Consider the following 12,282-nt stretch of genomic DNA (forward strand, 5'->3'; position numbering starts at 1 on the left):
AGCAAGTCCTCACAGGGCTGAAGCTGCCTGGACAGGTCTCCTCAGGCTGCAGCTCCCTGCAGCCACCTCCTCCCTCACCACAGCTGCACACAATCCACAATTAGCCTTAACGAGCCAGGGCCAGCTGCTGCTCACACCTGGGCCTCGATGGAGGCACCTCTGGTTTAAATGCTACCTCCAGAGACGTTTAGCACACCTTCAGAGCAGGGGGTCCTAAAATACAGGTGCTTTAAGGGCATTTTCTTTTGAGTTTCACATCAGCATCGAGGGCTCCTGCCTGACTCCGTTAAGCATTTCATTGCAAGCAATGTCCCTACCCCTTCCTCACACTTCCCACAGTAAATGTGGTGCCTCTGTAACTTCAAAACACTTGTTTCTCCTTTTACTCATTTTCGGGTGCCACTCAAGGGCTTTGGGATGAGAGAGGAGAGAGCTGGGACATAGCTGATGAAGCCGATGCTGCCCTCTAAGGTTTGTGCCTGCAAACAGACTCCACACGAGCATAAACCATCTCCATTTTAGACAACACGGGACGGGAGCACGGGTCATTCTTCATATGCAATTTCCCTCCCTTTCTGCAGTATCTGAACCTCGTGAAAGCCAGCAGGTGAATGTATGCCCCAGCAGCCGGATCGCATCCCCAAGAATGGTTCAGGTTGTGCAGACTCGTTAAATTAATCTGAAAGTTTTGCCTTCTAACCCACAGCGTGCCCCGTACACACAGCTCCACTCACACAGTTCAGCTGGCATGTCTTTGCAACCTTTATTGCACTCAGCATCCAAAAACCAGAGGTGGTTTGATTTGGTAACAGAAACAGGCACCCGGCTGAGTCCCAAGGGGGAAAAGAGAAGAAAACTCTCTTGTAGTTTCAACAGACTCCAACAGAAAAGGAATCCGAGAGTACTGCAGATATGGATACCACTGATGACGTGACTTCTGCTGCTGTTCAGGCACTGCAGGTAAGGCGAAGCTGTTAAATAAACTGAAAGGCATCCCTCCAAGAAGGAACGAGGTACACCAGAAACCGAGCAGCACAAGCACAAAAGCCCTCCTATACATTGTAAGGCCAAGACATGCTTATGGACAGCACACAGAACCTGGTTAAATGCTTAAAACTTCTGGTTCAACTCAACTCCTTACCTGCAGGGGCAAGGATTTGGAAAAAAGAAGTCTGGGGAAGACGACAGTGGTAGGTAGGATGCAGGGAAAGCAGCTTTCTACATTGTCCTGCTGTGTGCTCGTGTCCAAGTGGCTGACAGTGACCCTGCCGGTCCAGCAGCAGTCAAACACACCCCTGGCCCTCTGCCCACTGGTGACCCTCCACAATGTAAGCTAGCAGTGAGTAACAAACAGTAATCCTCCTCAAATACCATGGGAACGTGCAGTGCTTGTTGTCCTATGACCACATATTATGAAGCACGGTTAGCTCCACCAAAGAGCAAACACAAGCTGTGAATCATGATGTTTCTCTTCTCTTGTTTCTCGCCTCCCTTCCTCCTGCAAGGAAAATCGATGACCTGTTTACAAAGCAAATTTTCTGCATAAAAGTGAGTTTCCTGAGGAACACTGCATAAGGATTACCTAGAAAAAATACACATTGTAAGAGCAGGTGGAAATTTCAACAGCTGAAGGAAAAATCTACAACAGAAAAAATGAAAGTTTTAACACCTTTGGATACAAGGTGTTTTTGCAGGTACAAAGCTATCCTGGCAAAAATAAAGAGTATTTGACTGGCCTAACAAGACTTAATGAGCCCAGCACATCAAGAGTTTGTGTTTTAATCAAATTACATGTGGAAATGAAAGCTTTTTCAGCCACATATTTGGCTACAGGTATCAGAGGCCATGAGCTGAAGGTCAGCCTCTCTCTGCTACTTAAGATGTGTTGCTGTTGCAAGCCTGCCCGTTTCTTGTGGACATGGACGAAGTGAGGTTTTGCAGGTCCCTTCACACCCATAGAAGCTCAGCTTCCTGTCTGCTGCCTACAGGACAACTCCCTTCACAGCTCTCCAGGTCCGAAGCAACAATAAACCTCTTAGCTCTGGCTCGGGAAGACAAAAAAGCAATTCATTTAAGATCAAACATCGTATTCGTAGCATACAACTGCAAATTCTTATTATCTTTTCAAACTTGCAGAACCCACCTGCCTTCCAATTCAAAATACAGCTGGGCAAGGCAAAGGTGACACATTTACCTGAACCACCTTGCTATGCCTACTGTCTTCAACTCATTACACTAGTGAAGTGACTGGCACTTTCTCCCCGTTAAGCTACGATTTGCCATTCTTTCCACTACTGTAAAAGTGACTGTCTTGGAGAAAAAGAATTCCAGGAAGCAACAGTGCTAAAAGGCTATCCAAGGTTCGCACAAAATGGATTTCACCAAAGTTGTTTTTCACTTTAAGAATAGTCCTGTGAATTCAAGGCTCATTCATGCCCTTCCTACCTATTAAATACTCCTCAGACTTCCCTCTACAGCTGTTAGTCACGCCTACCACCGGCACTTAGAGCAGCACTTAATACGCTGCTTGACTTGCCAGACACTATGTCCCACCATAAAGCACAAGAGCTGCTTTCTATTACTTTTTATTTCCACCAAGCTCACTACAGGAACCAAAGGAACTTCTTCACCAGCATTAAAGCCTGATCTCCTACACCACTGTTACTTAGAAGTAGAATTCCTTTCTTTCTATTCTTCAAATGCTCTTGATAAATAGTCGCAGAGCATATGAAGAAGTACGAGCTCAGATCTCGGCAGTTCAGTCAAAAAAGGCATTTGTACTTCCACGCTGATTTGGAAACTTCAAAGAATGCATAGAATTTTTTCAAAAGCAACGTTCCTTACATTCAGAAAATCTATTTTGGCTCTGCCCTGGCTGATGAGGTGTCTCCTGTTATCTAGTGTGCGTGTAAGTGGACATGTGCTTTCTTCAAGCTTAGTGCTTAATCCAAGTCCAATAACCTGAGTGAAGCTGAAACACTGCAAGCCATAAATCGAGGGCCAAGTCCCACAGTCCTTACACTTGAGTCCAAATTCACAATCCTATAGTGGAAAGCATCACAGGATTCAAGCTGTACTTTCTACAGTACTTGGTGACCTTACCAAAGAGGAATTTAAGATGAAAAAAATCCTACCCTGGAAAAAGCTTGATTTATGAAGAGTGAAGTAGGCAGGGTTCCCAGTGATCACTGCTACTTGGAACCTTGTTCCCAGGAGTCTTGATCCTTTGGCTGTATTAATTTCATTTGGAGACTAACAACCGTCAAGTTCCTGGCTTGGACTAAAGCTCTGGAGCAGCCCAAAAGCTCCAGAGTATGGCAAAGGAGGATGAGATTCCAGATGTCCAAGTAACAACACTCAACAGAAATCTCATGCCTGCTCGTGTTGCATTTTACAACCTCAATTAGACTTCACCAGATCAGATGAATCGGCTCTGCTGTCTCATGAGCCCACTGGTACTTTTTCTTTGTCTCTACAGGTCTCAACAAGCATGTACGCAGCAATCCCATTCTCCCTTCATGTATTAATCACTTCTGAAACAGTCTAGTGCAACACAAGCAGTTCCAGTTAGATTAAAACTGATCACTGCATTCTTGCATGGGAAAAGAAAGAGGAATGTCATGTTTGATACAGTGTTGGCTGACACACTTCGCTTTGGAAAGGATTCTGGGAATCTGTTCCCTTACTTTATTTAAATTTAAATAGGAAAAAAAAAACCCACCATGTTCCTGAGTTGAGAATTGTTAAGCTTTCCCTGACAGCAAGGTAAAAATAAAGCTCCTCCAAGCATAACCAAGTAAAAAGTCACTATAAAAAAAAAAATAATCTAAGCACTTCAAGAGATGTCAAAGGAAATCTGACACTGCTGTGTGAAGAAAAGGTTCTCACCTTCATCTAACTCCAAAATTATAAAAACAAGTCTCTACTTTTTGTTAAGTTCAAACAACTCTTCTCACACACAGGCTGATGCAGAATTACTGAACAATTGTTCGCCCCGCAGCCAAAGAAACAGGAAATTCATGTGTGCTTAGAGATCTCCGCAGAAACGGATTTGAAGGTAACAATGGGTGCCTGGAGATTTGCTTAAAGGGAGTTTTGTCTTCATCAGTTTTATTTGCTTTTCTCACCAGCGCACTCAGAGCACATTCAGTCATATGTTTAGCGCTGCCATGGCCTTCACCAAGGTGACCTGGTTGTTTGAGTCTGTCTCTCTCCTGCTGCTATCTACACAGTTACTCTTGTTGGCCAAGAACTTTTGTCGGTGCCTTTCTTCCTGCCGCTTCTTCTTCTCTAGCCGCTGCTGTTCCTTCTTTTGTTTTTTAGATACCTGAAAGAAAAGGATGAAAACACAATGTTAAAAACACATATTTTCTGTTTAGTTGGGGAAAAATAACACACTGTAAAGAAGACAAGCAGATATCAAAGCAGCTGCCAGAGAATGTTTATTCCCAACTACTTATCAGGACCTTATTTTGTGTCATTTTGGGAGGAGTGCCACCTGTCGCTATTAAATGTTTGTATCAGGGAAGTCACAGCTATAGCAGCAACAAAATCCAGTAAGCGGAAGCTCTTTTGAATTCAAAGGAGAAGACAGTTGCAGATTAAGCAATCCTACGCATCCCCCTAATTGTTAAAGGGCGTGCAAATCACTGCCAAACCACCCTTCACATACCTTTGAGTTTCTGCTAGCTCGATTCTCTTCATCGGATCTAGCCTGTGCTTTGTTGTTTTCTATTTCACCTTGATGCAAGTTCCGATTTTCAAAGATTCTTGAACCACTTCCATTTTCTTCCTGCAGAGTTCTGCTACACGATTTCTGATCTTTGCTCTGGGGATCACACTGCTCCTCAGTACCTACCAAAACCAGAGGTTTTTCAGACACACTCTACCCAGAAGCTGTCTCACTGTCTGCCAATTCCTTCTTCCAGAATTTCTGGAACAGTGGTTTTTTTTTTTTGGAAGCTGGATTGAATCCACCCTCACTAATAACCTTCCTGACCACAGGAAGGCTGAAGCGGCAGCACAGTCAACAGTAAGCTTCAACTGCTACTGTCCCTGTTGAACTGCTGTTTACAGTGAACACCAATGTCAGACAGCGTTATTCTGAAGCACCAGAGGACAAACTCCGTGTACTTACTGATTCTTTCCACTTCGTTCATTTGAAAGATGGCAAATATTGCAGATTCTATATTGTAGTCTTCCACTTCAAGAATCTGGCTTACTAAGTCAATGTCCTGTCCACAAGAGGAGAAAGAAAACACTGCAGAGAGTTCAAATCACTGACATACATTCATTTAACAACCATCTGAACCACTGAGAGGGGGCTGCTGTCTGCTTTTATGACCTTTCAATTAGCCTGTATTCCATTTCTGAAAAAGGTGAGGGAGAAAATCTTGAAATCCTGAAGATATCAGGAAAAAGGAATATGCTGTTTCAGCGTAACTGTTTCACTCTTGGCCCTTTCTATTCCATGCATTTGCACAGTGCAAGCAGCAATCTGCAGGAACCACACAGGCTATCCAGTGACAACAGCTAAAATTCACAGATTATCTAGTCATTTGGGATGTTTAACTACTGACATCCTCAAAGGATTTCAAATCCTACAGAATTTGTTTCAAAGTGAATTTTCTGAGAGAACACAAGACAAACCTTCCAAAATTATTAGCTGTCCACACAGAGTACATATTTCATGGGCATTTAAGGGTCAAGTCTAGGATTAAATGCATCCTTATTTATGGCTGTGACACTGAAATTGTCCACAATGGCTATTTTTTTGCATTTTTCCCCAAGGCTACTTTCATGTATCAAGAAGGTTTGGACATTAAGCACAAAAAGGCTACTCAATACTTACTGAACATCCAGTTGCATTACACACTTTTTGTATAGCATCTTCCATTTCAACTTCAATCTCATCTTCAGAGTCACCCTTCTGTGGCTTCACTTCCTCCTCCTTATTTGAATCATTTTTGCAAAGCATCTGCAAGAAAAGCAAAGCCCAGCAGATCACACAAGCATGCAGTAATCTCATCAGATGCAGTAAAAACGAACTGACATCATAATAAATTTAATTATTATGGCACACTTTTCTCAGAAGTATCTTATGTCAAAGCATCTTGGAAATTGTGTAACTTCCACCACCACTGACACCGTTTCCCATGACTCATACGCTAGAGAGCAAGTTCTCACATACTACAAGATCATGCATACCAATAAGCAGTCCTTGGCTTTTTAAATGGAGTATTAATTTTATTACTATACTACACATTATACAGTTATGTGCAGAGAAGCTCGATGACAGCACAGCTTACTCCTTAACACGAAAAAGTGAGATATGAAGAGGACTACAGTATCCAGCTGTCGCATTTACAGCTCGCTCCTTCCTTCCCTTTGTTTTTGCATTCGAGGTGCATGAGTATGTAATTTAGATGGGGTTGCTTCAAGACACCTACAGCCCGCATCACAGCATCAGATTTGGGATTGATTTTCAGCCCAGTAATTTAAACGCTGTCTCAAGAGAGCAGGCAGCACTAGTTACAATGACCTTAGATGCTTTTCTATCCCCAGCATGACACAGGGACCAAACTCTTTTCTCAATCTCAATGCAAATGAGAAAGGAAATCAACTGGTAACATTGATCTGTTTTATTTATCACCCACAGCTGACTCGGGTCATCCTGTCATAACCAACCTCCATCTGAAGATACGCTGGAGCTTCGGAATCGTCATTGATTCTCCTCACGCTGTCGTAGTGCTCTCCATAACGATACGCAATATGAAGTTCCCTCACATTGTTTTTGTCTGTGCCCTGAATCTAAATGAAACAAATATATTGCAAATGAGGATTTGGAATCAAATTCAGCATTGTATTTTTCAAAGTATTATTTTTTTGAGGCAATGATAAACACTGTGATCAGAAGCAAAGTACGTAGCTACCGAAGCATCTTTAAACAGGAAGTGTTGACCTAATAATCCAGATGTGCCTAGAGTAACAACAGAGCTTCTGTCTCAAGGATAATGTTTGAAAACCAGGTACACAACATTGGGTCAGTTACATCATAACAAACAAAATATGGTATGAAAATATTTCACTGGAAAGCTCACAACTATTTTCTAAACTTTCCACTGGAGCTATTTGTTTTCTGATCATCTTTCCAGACCCGATTTCAGTGACAGCTCCCATTCAGTGTACAATGGCTTTTTTCCCCTCAAACGTGAGGAAAAAAGTCCATTCAAGTTATGACCACAGTGGAAACAGTCCCCCAAGAGTAAGTTTTGTTCTGCAGCTGGGACAAGATGCTGTTTTAACAGTTAGCGTTCGAAGTGGCTATGTTTTGGTTTTGAAAGAAAGACTAATAGAAATAAAGCCAAACCATGAAAATATATTAACTCCATTCAGGAGCACTGTTAACAACCGAATGTTCCTTTGCTTGTTAGCACCAAGTACAGCAGTTTCCATAGAAAATTCCTGCTCTGAGTATTATCTGTACTGATGCAAGAGTAATTCCTACCCCAATCACCAGTGTCTCAAACTATTAGCTAAAAGCTACACAGCATTCCAACTCTTGCAAGGAATGTAGACAATTACACTGCATTTGCAGATGTCCTTTGCTTACCTGTCAAGCCAGACTTCAAAGATCTGACAGCTTTCCTGGACAAGATGTCAGTAAGCAAATGACAAGAAATGCTTGCTTTAGGGCTCCAGAATTTCCCAATCCTTTTGCGTCTTTGAATCAACTTATTCCAACTTGCAGAATATACACCAAGTCACCTTTGAGCTACATCTGCGGTTTATGTTGCACTAAGGACTTCAGATTTCACAACAGATATTCTCCATTCATCTATTTTACACTTGCTCACCTTTAAGTTCCAACTCAACACTTGGTTATACTTCACTCCTGCCTTTTATCCTATTAAGTTATTCTACATGTTGGAACTCAGCAAGATTGATTTTCAACATTTCTCCTCTGCCAGAGCCTAAATAGGTATCTAAGCACTCCCAAATCTCTTGAAAGATTATTCTGAAAATTAGCCAATTTAGCTCTCAGTAGTGAAGCCTCTTTTTGCACGCTCTTTCCACAATACACTGGAACTGTAAGTAAAAGATAGCTGCAGATAAAAAAAGGCAAAAACAGTGAAAAAAGGTAAGAAGTTATCCAAAAAGCCGATAAAATAACCTGTACATCTGAGCTAACCTGAAGCTCTACATTTACAGTCACTATCAAAAAAGGGAAAGGGTGTTTAAAGCCCTAAAAAGTCCATGCAGAGATGCCTACCTCCAAAGAGCTTTGGATTAGGCCTGAGCTTGAGAAACAGCTGGAGGTCCTGAACACTTCTGCTCACATTTTTCCAGCTTAGCTGTACTGGATACAAGTGGTTCTCTTAAAATTAAAGGGTAACTCACCATCTGCTTCAGAGTTGGGACCAAAGGAGATATTCACACCATCTGCCTCTCTGGAAATGCTCTCTTTGGAATCTAAACTTTCTAAAATTTTGCTGGGGCTCCAAAGCAGAGGGCGGGGGGGAAACAGTATGCCCAAGTTTAGAAAATTAAGAAAAAAGGGTGTCCTGGGTTATTCGAGTCTAGCAACTTGCTAATATTATCACCATGTTGTGATACCCTACATACTTTGATGTCCTGATGTATCCTCTGTGCGGGTAGGAGACTCCTTATGTTACAACTATTAACAGCTCTCTACTTACACTATTCTCAAGAGCCTAAGACAACCTCTCACCAACAAGATTACGCTCAGGCAAAACAGAACCTCATCACAAACTCTGTATTTACAACCCTGGAAATGTCAATGAATGGGGAAAAAAAAAGTTTAAAGTTTTCAAGAGAATATACAAAGTGTCGGTAAGAGTTAAGTACACTGAGGTGAGCGCCTGGTTCAAAGCAGTAACAAAACATGAACAGCACCCCCATGAACTCTCCTGCAGGGTCACTACCTCTGTATACTCTCGCAGGTCAAGCAGTTGAGTATTTCAGTTAGCTTACCACCCATGGCTGCCATATAAGTAAGAGTTTAAACTTGTTTGGATTCAGGAATCCACCTGACACTTTTTCAAATGTATTTAAGACACCACTGACAGCCTTCATCTGGTCTTTTATCTTTATTGCCCTGTTTAATCTATATACTTCATTGGTTCTGTATGTAAATTGGGGCCTGACTTGAATACAGGTTCTCACTTGCTCAATGAACAGGCAGAGATCGAGCGTGGACCCCTGCCAACGTGAATAACAAAAAAGAGAGTAGGAAGGACCTGATGGACTACTTGTTCCAGTGCCCCACTGTCAGAGGAAACCATACCATGCAGTCCTTTCCAGAAGCTGATTAAACACCACCTTAAGGCTTTAAAACTTCTTCCCTCTTCTGCCCGGTCCAGAACCTCATTTCTTCAACTATCAGAAACCTTCTCATCACAAATCCCATGCAGAATTGCTGGAGCTTCATTCCAACACACTGTAGGGACTGCCCTACTATACCTTCACTTCCATATTCCTGCCTGAACCTTATCATACAGGTTTCCTTAAGGCTGGCTCAAATTCCTCTCAGAAAAGTCAACTCATATGTAGTCTGATCTTCAGGAGAGAGAAACTTATCAATGAAGCTAGTAGCTTAAAACCAAACTAAAACATGCTGCTCTGTCTCCACATACTTATCTTTCATGCATTCATTGTTTTCTTTCATACCCTCTCCTCCTAACTGAAATCTAGAGTGTTCTCCTTCAAGGCCGAAAAAGCGAGCACAGCTTTATGCTATGCCCAGCTAACTACAGCTACCGGCTGCTCTCTTTTATTAGATCAGGAAGTTTCAACACTATTTGTATTCATCAGCTAAAAATTAGGCCAAAATATAGAAGTTTTGTTTCTCACCTGCCACAGTGGAGCATTAAGCTGATGAATAACCACATTCATTTGATTGTTCCTTGCAAAGGCCACAATAGCATCGTTGCCAGCAAAGGTACCAGGCTTTGCCAAATTGGTAACTAAAGGAAAAAACATTCAGAAGAGTTGGAAACCTAGTTTCTGACACTTCCAAAAGCACTGGAGGGATAGCGAGTAATAAGATTTCAACACAAGCCCAAGAAATTCTGGAAAGGAAATCCCAACTGTGAAACAGTGACTGCTGCAGCAAGAATTTGGCAGCAACAGAAGTTAATGTGTCTTAAACGACACAGAAACCTCCAAAAAATGCAGTGCACCCTTAGATTATGCAAGGCCATCAGCTCTGTGTTAGCTCGGAAGGAAGAGTGCCATGTACTAAATGACCAAACTGCTTTCATGTGTCACCTGCATGGTACTTGGCACATCTTCGAAGCTGTTAGAACAAAGGCTGTATTCGTCATTGCTTTGGATCTTCCTCTGGGTTACCACTATGAAATATCAAGTGTCAAGGAGAAAAAGAAACCCAAAGAAATAAGCCACTCAACACCCACCAGTGTTCACGGAGAGCTAGACAATTTTTGCAAGTTCCTTTTGAAAACATCAAATTTTTACTTCTTGCCTTTTTTTGCCTCTCTTTCCTTTTCCAAGTCTCTCCTAAATTTAAACAATTTCCAAGACAAATGTAATACAAGTTTAATAGCTCACCTTTCTACAGAAACGTAACAGAGAGAAATGTAAACTCACTGTTTCTAAAAACTAGAGAGGAACCCTAACGTAGTTTTGGGATGAGGAACTGTTTAGTAAGAAGGTGCTCAAACGAGATGTAATCACATTACACAATAACCCCTTCCATTAGCATCCTATGGAGACCATACCGTGTTTCTCAAAGGGTACATCATCCTCCACAAAAGGCTCAAAATCCTCCCGCTGCTTTATCATGTAATCCACCGTTTCCTGGCGATGTCTGAGGTGGTTCCGCGAGTGCCCCTCAAGCTGGTCACCGAGGGCCCGAAACAAACAATTGCTGCCGAAAGAGAAACTGCAAGTTAGTGTGTCTGAAAGGCCCCTAACAGATACACCGTTAAATCAATGACCCTGGCATAGCAGCGGAAAGAATACTATGTTAACAGGAAAGAAAAAGAGCTGTGCTCTTTCTGCCCAGGAATTTCAACGAGGATATGAATGTGAAGTAGCACCTATTCCTTGTGCTTTGAACGGCTGCTGCTATTAGAAGAATTGCTGGTAAGAACAGAAGGTTTTGAGCAAAAATGGCATCAACTCCAACAGGGTAAATCAAGGGCTGGGCCAAACTGTCTTAAACTGACACTAAGACAAATGCAGCAAAGGACAATCCAATGATCTACTATGCATCTTCTCAGCAGACACATCTAATGCCCCTTTCGCCCCATACTTATGGACCTTCCTATGCTCCGCCCAGCAGGCCACTGGAACCTTCAGCCCCCCTGGGGATCGGGCCTAGGACTAGCAGAGCCCTCAGACCAGCAGGTGACAGAGGGCCATCAGCCTCAGGGGCACAGCCCCGCACAACCACAAAGCGGAACCCCCGATGCTTGTGGGGTACAGCGGGGAAGCCCTCATCTCTGCGGAGCACTGGCCCCGAGGGGAAAACCTCGCACTCAACCGCGAGGGGAAAGCCCTCAGCTCCCGGGGACAGGAGCCCCAGGGATATCGGGGAGAACCGTCGCGGCGCTCACCCATCGCCCGGCACCTCCCGCAGTTTGAGGCCGAGGGCCCGGAGCTGCCTGGCGAGGCCCCCGCCGTCCGAGCCGCGGCTCGGAGCCGGTCCGGCGGGGGGCTGCCGGGGTCGCCGTGCCTTCTTGGCTCCGGCGGCGGGCCGGGCCTTGCCCGCCTGTTTGCGGGACATCCCCGCCGGGCGCCCACTGCGCCTGCGCCGCCGGCCGCCCCTCACGTGACCGCGCCACCATCGAGACCGGCGCACGGGCGGCCAGAGCGCCGCCGCTCTACCCCCCCCCCCCCCCCGCCGGATTCCTCCAGGAGGAGGAGGAGGAAGAAGAAGAAGAAGAAGAAGAAGAAGAAGAAGGCGGGAGGGAAACTGAGGCGGGGGGAAGCGGAGGGCTTTAGGGATCAAAGGCAGCGGGAGTGCGAAGGGAAGGAGGGTACAGCCAAGTGTCAGGAGCAGCTGGGAGAAGGGTGACCCGCGGGGAAAAGGCTGGGGAGGGCGCTAAGGGCAGCCCCGTCACCGACACTGCCGGATTCGACGCCTCATTAGCTTCTACTGTTAATTGCGCTGCTCCGTCCAGGAGCTTTTCCTCAGGGGCACGGCGGCAGCCTCCCCCCAGCACCCCACCCCACTTCCCGCCGTGACCTCCCACGGGTGGGCGCGGGAGCCCGCTCCCGTCGCCCACCGGCCGGAGT

General features: G+C 44.4%; 1 protein-coding gene across 1 annotated transcript; it reads right to left on the reverse strand.

Annotated features, from left to right (window-relative positions):
- Positions 1-3,659: 3,659 nt before the first annotated feature.
- On the reverse strand, positions 3,660-11,797 carry OTUD3 (OTU deubiquitinase 3). The gene is made up of 8 exons (XM_075027504.1): positions 11,601-11,797; positions 10,761-10,909; positions 9,874-9,986; positions 6,688-6,810; positions 5,852-5,977; positions 5,138-5,234; positions 4,673-4,854; positions 3,660-4,327 (listed from the first exon to the last, which is right to left on the reverse strand). Exons 1-8 carry the CDS (start codon positions 11,768-11,770, stop codon positions 4,151-4,153), a joined length of 1,137 nt encoding a protein of 378 aa, XP_074883605.1. The 5' UTR covers positions 11,771-11,797; the 3' UTR covers positions 3,660-4,150.
- Positions 11,798-12,282: the final 485 nt, after the last annotated feature.

This window comes from Buteo buteo, chromosome 5, assembly GCF_964188355.1.
Source record: "Buteo buteo chromosome 5, bButBut1.hap1.1, whole genome shotgun sequence".
NCBI lineage: Eukaryota > Metazoa > Chordata > Aves > Accipitriformes > Accipitridae > Buteo > Buteo buteo.

What these genes read in the sequence shown, in the direction of transcription:
- OTUD3 (XM_075027504.1), bottom strand. Translation starts at nt 11,770, where the DNA reads ATGTCCCGCAAACAGGCGGGCAAGGCCCGGCCCGCCGCCGGAGCCAAG. An exon ending in GTAATGCAACTGGATGTTCA is followed by an intron (nt 5,235 to 5,851) that starts GTAAGTATTGAG and finishes TCTTGTGGACAG; the next exon opens with GACATTGACTTAGTAAGCCA. An exon ending in GAACGAAGTGGAAAGAATCA is followed by an intron (nt 4,855 to 5,137) that starts GTAAGTACACGG and finishes TGGTTTTGGTAG; the next exon opens with GTACTGAGGAGCAGTGTGAT.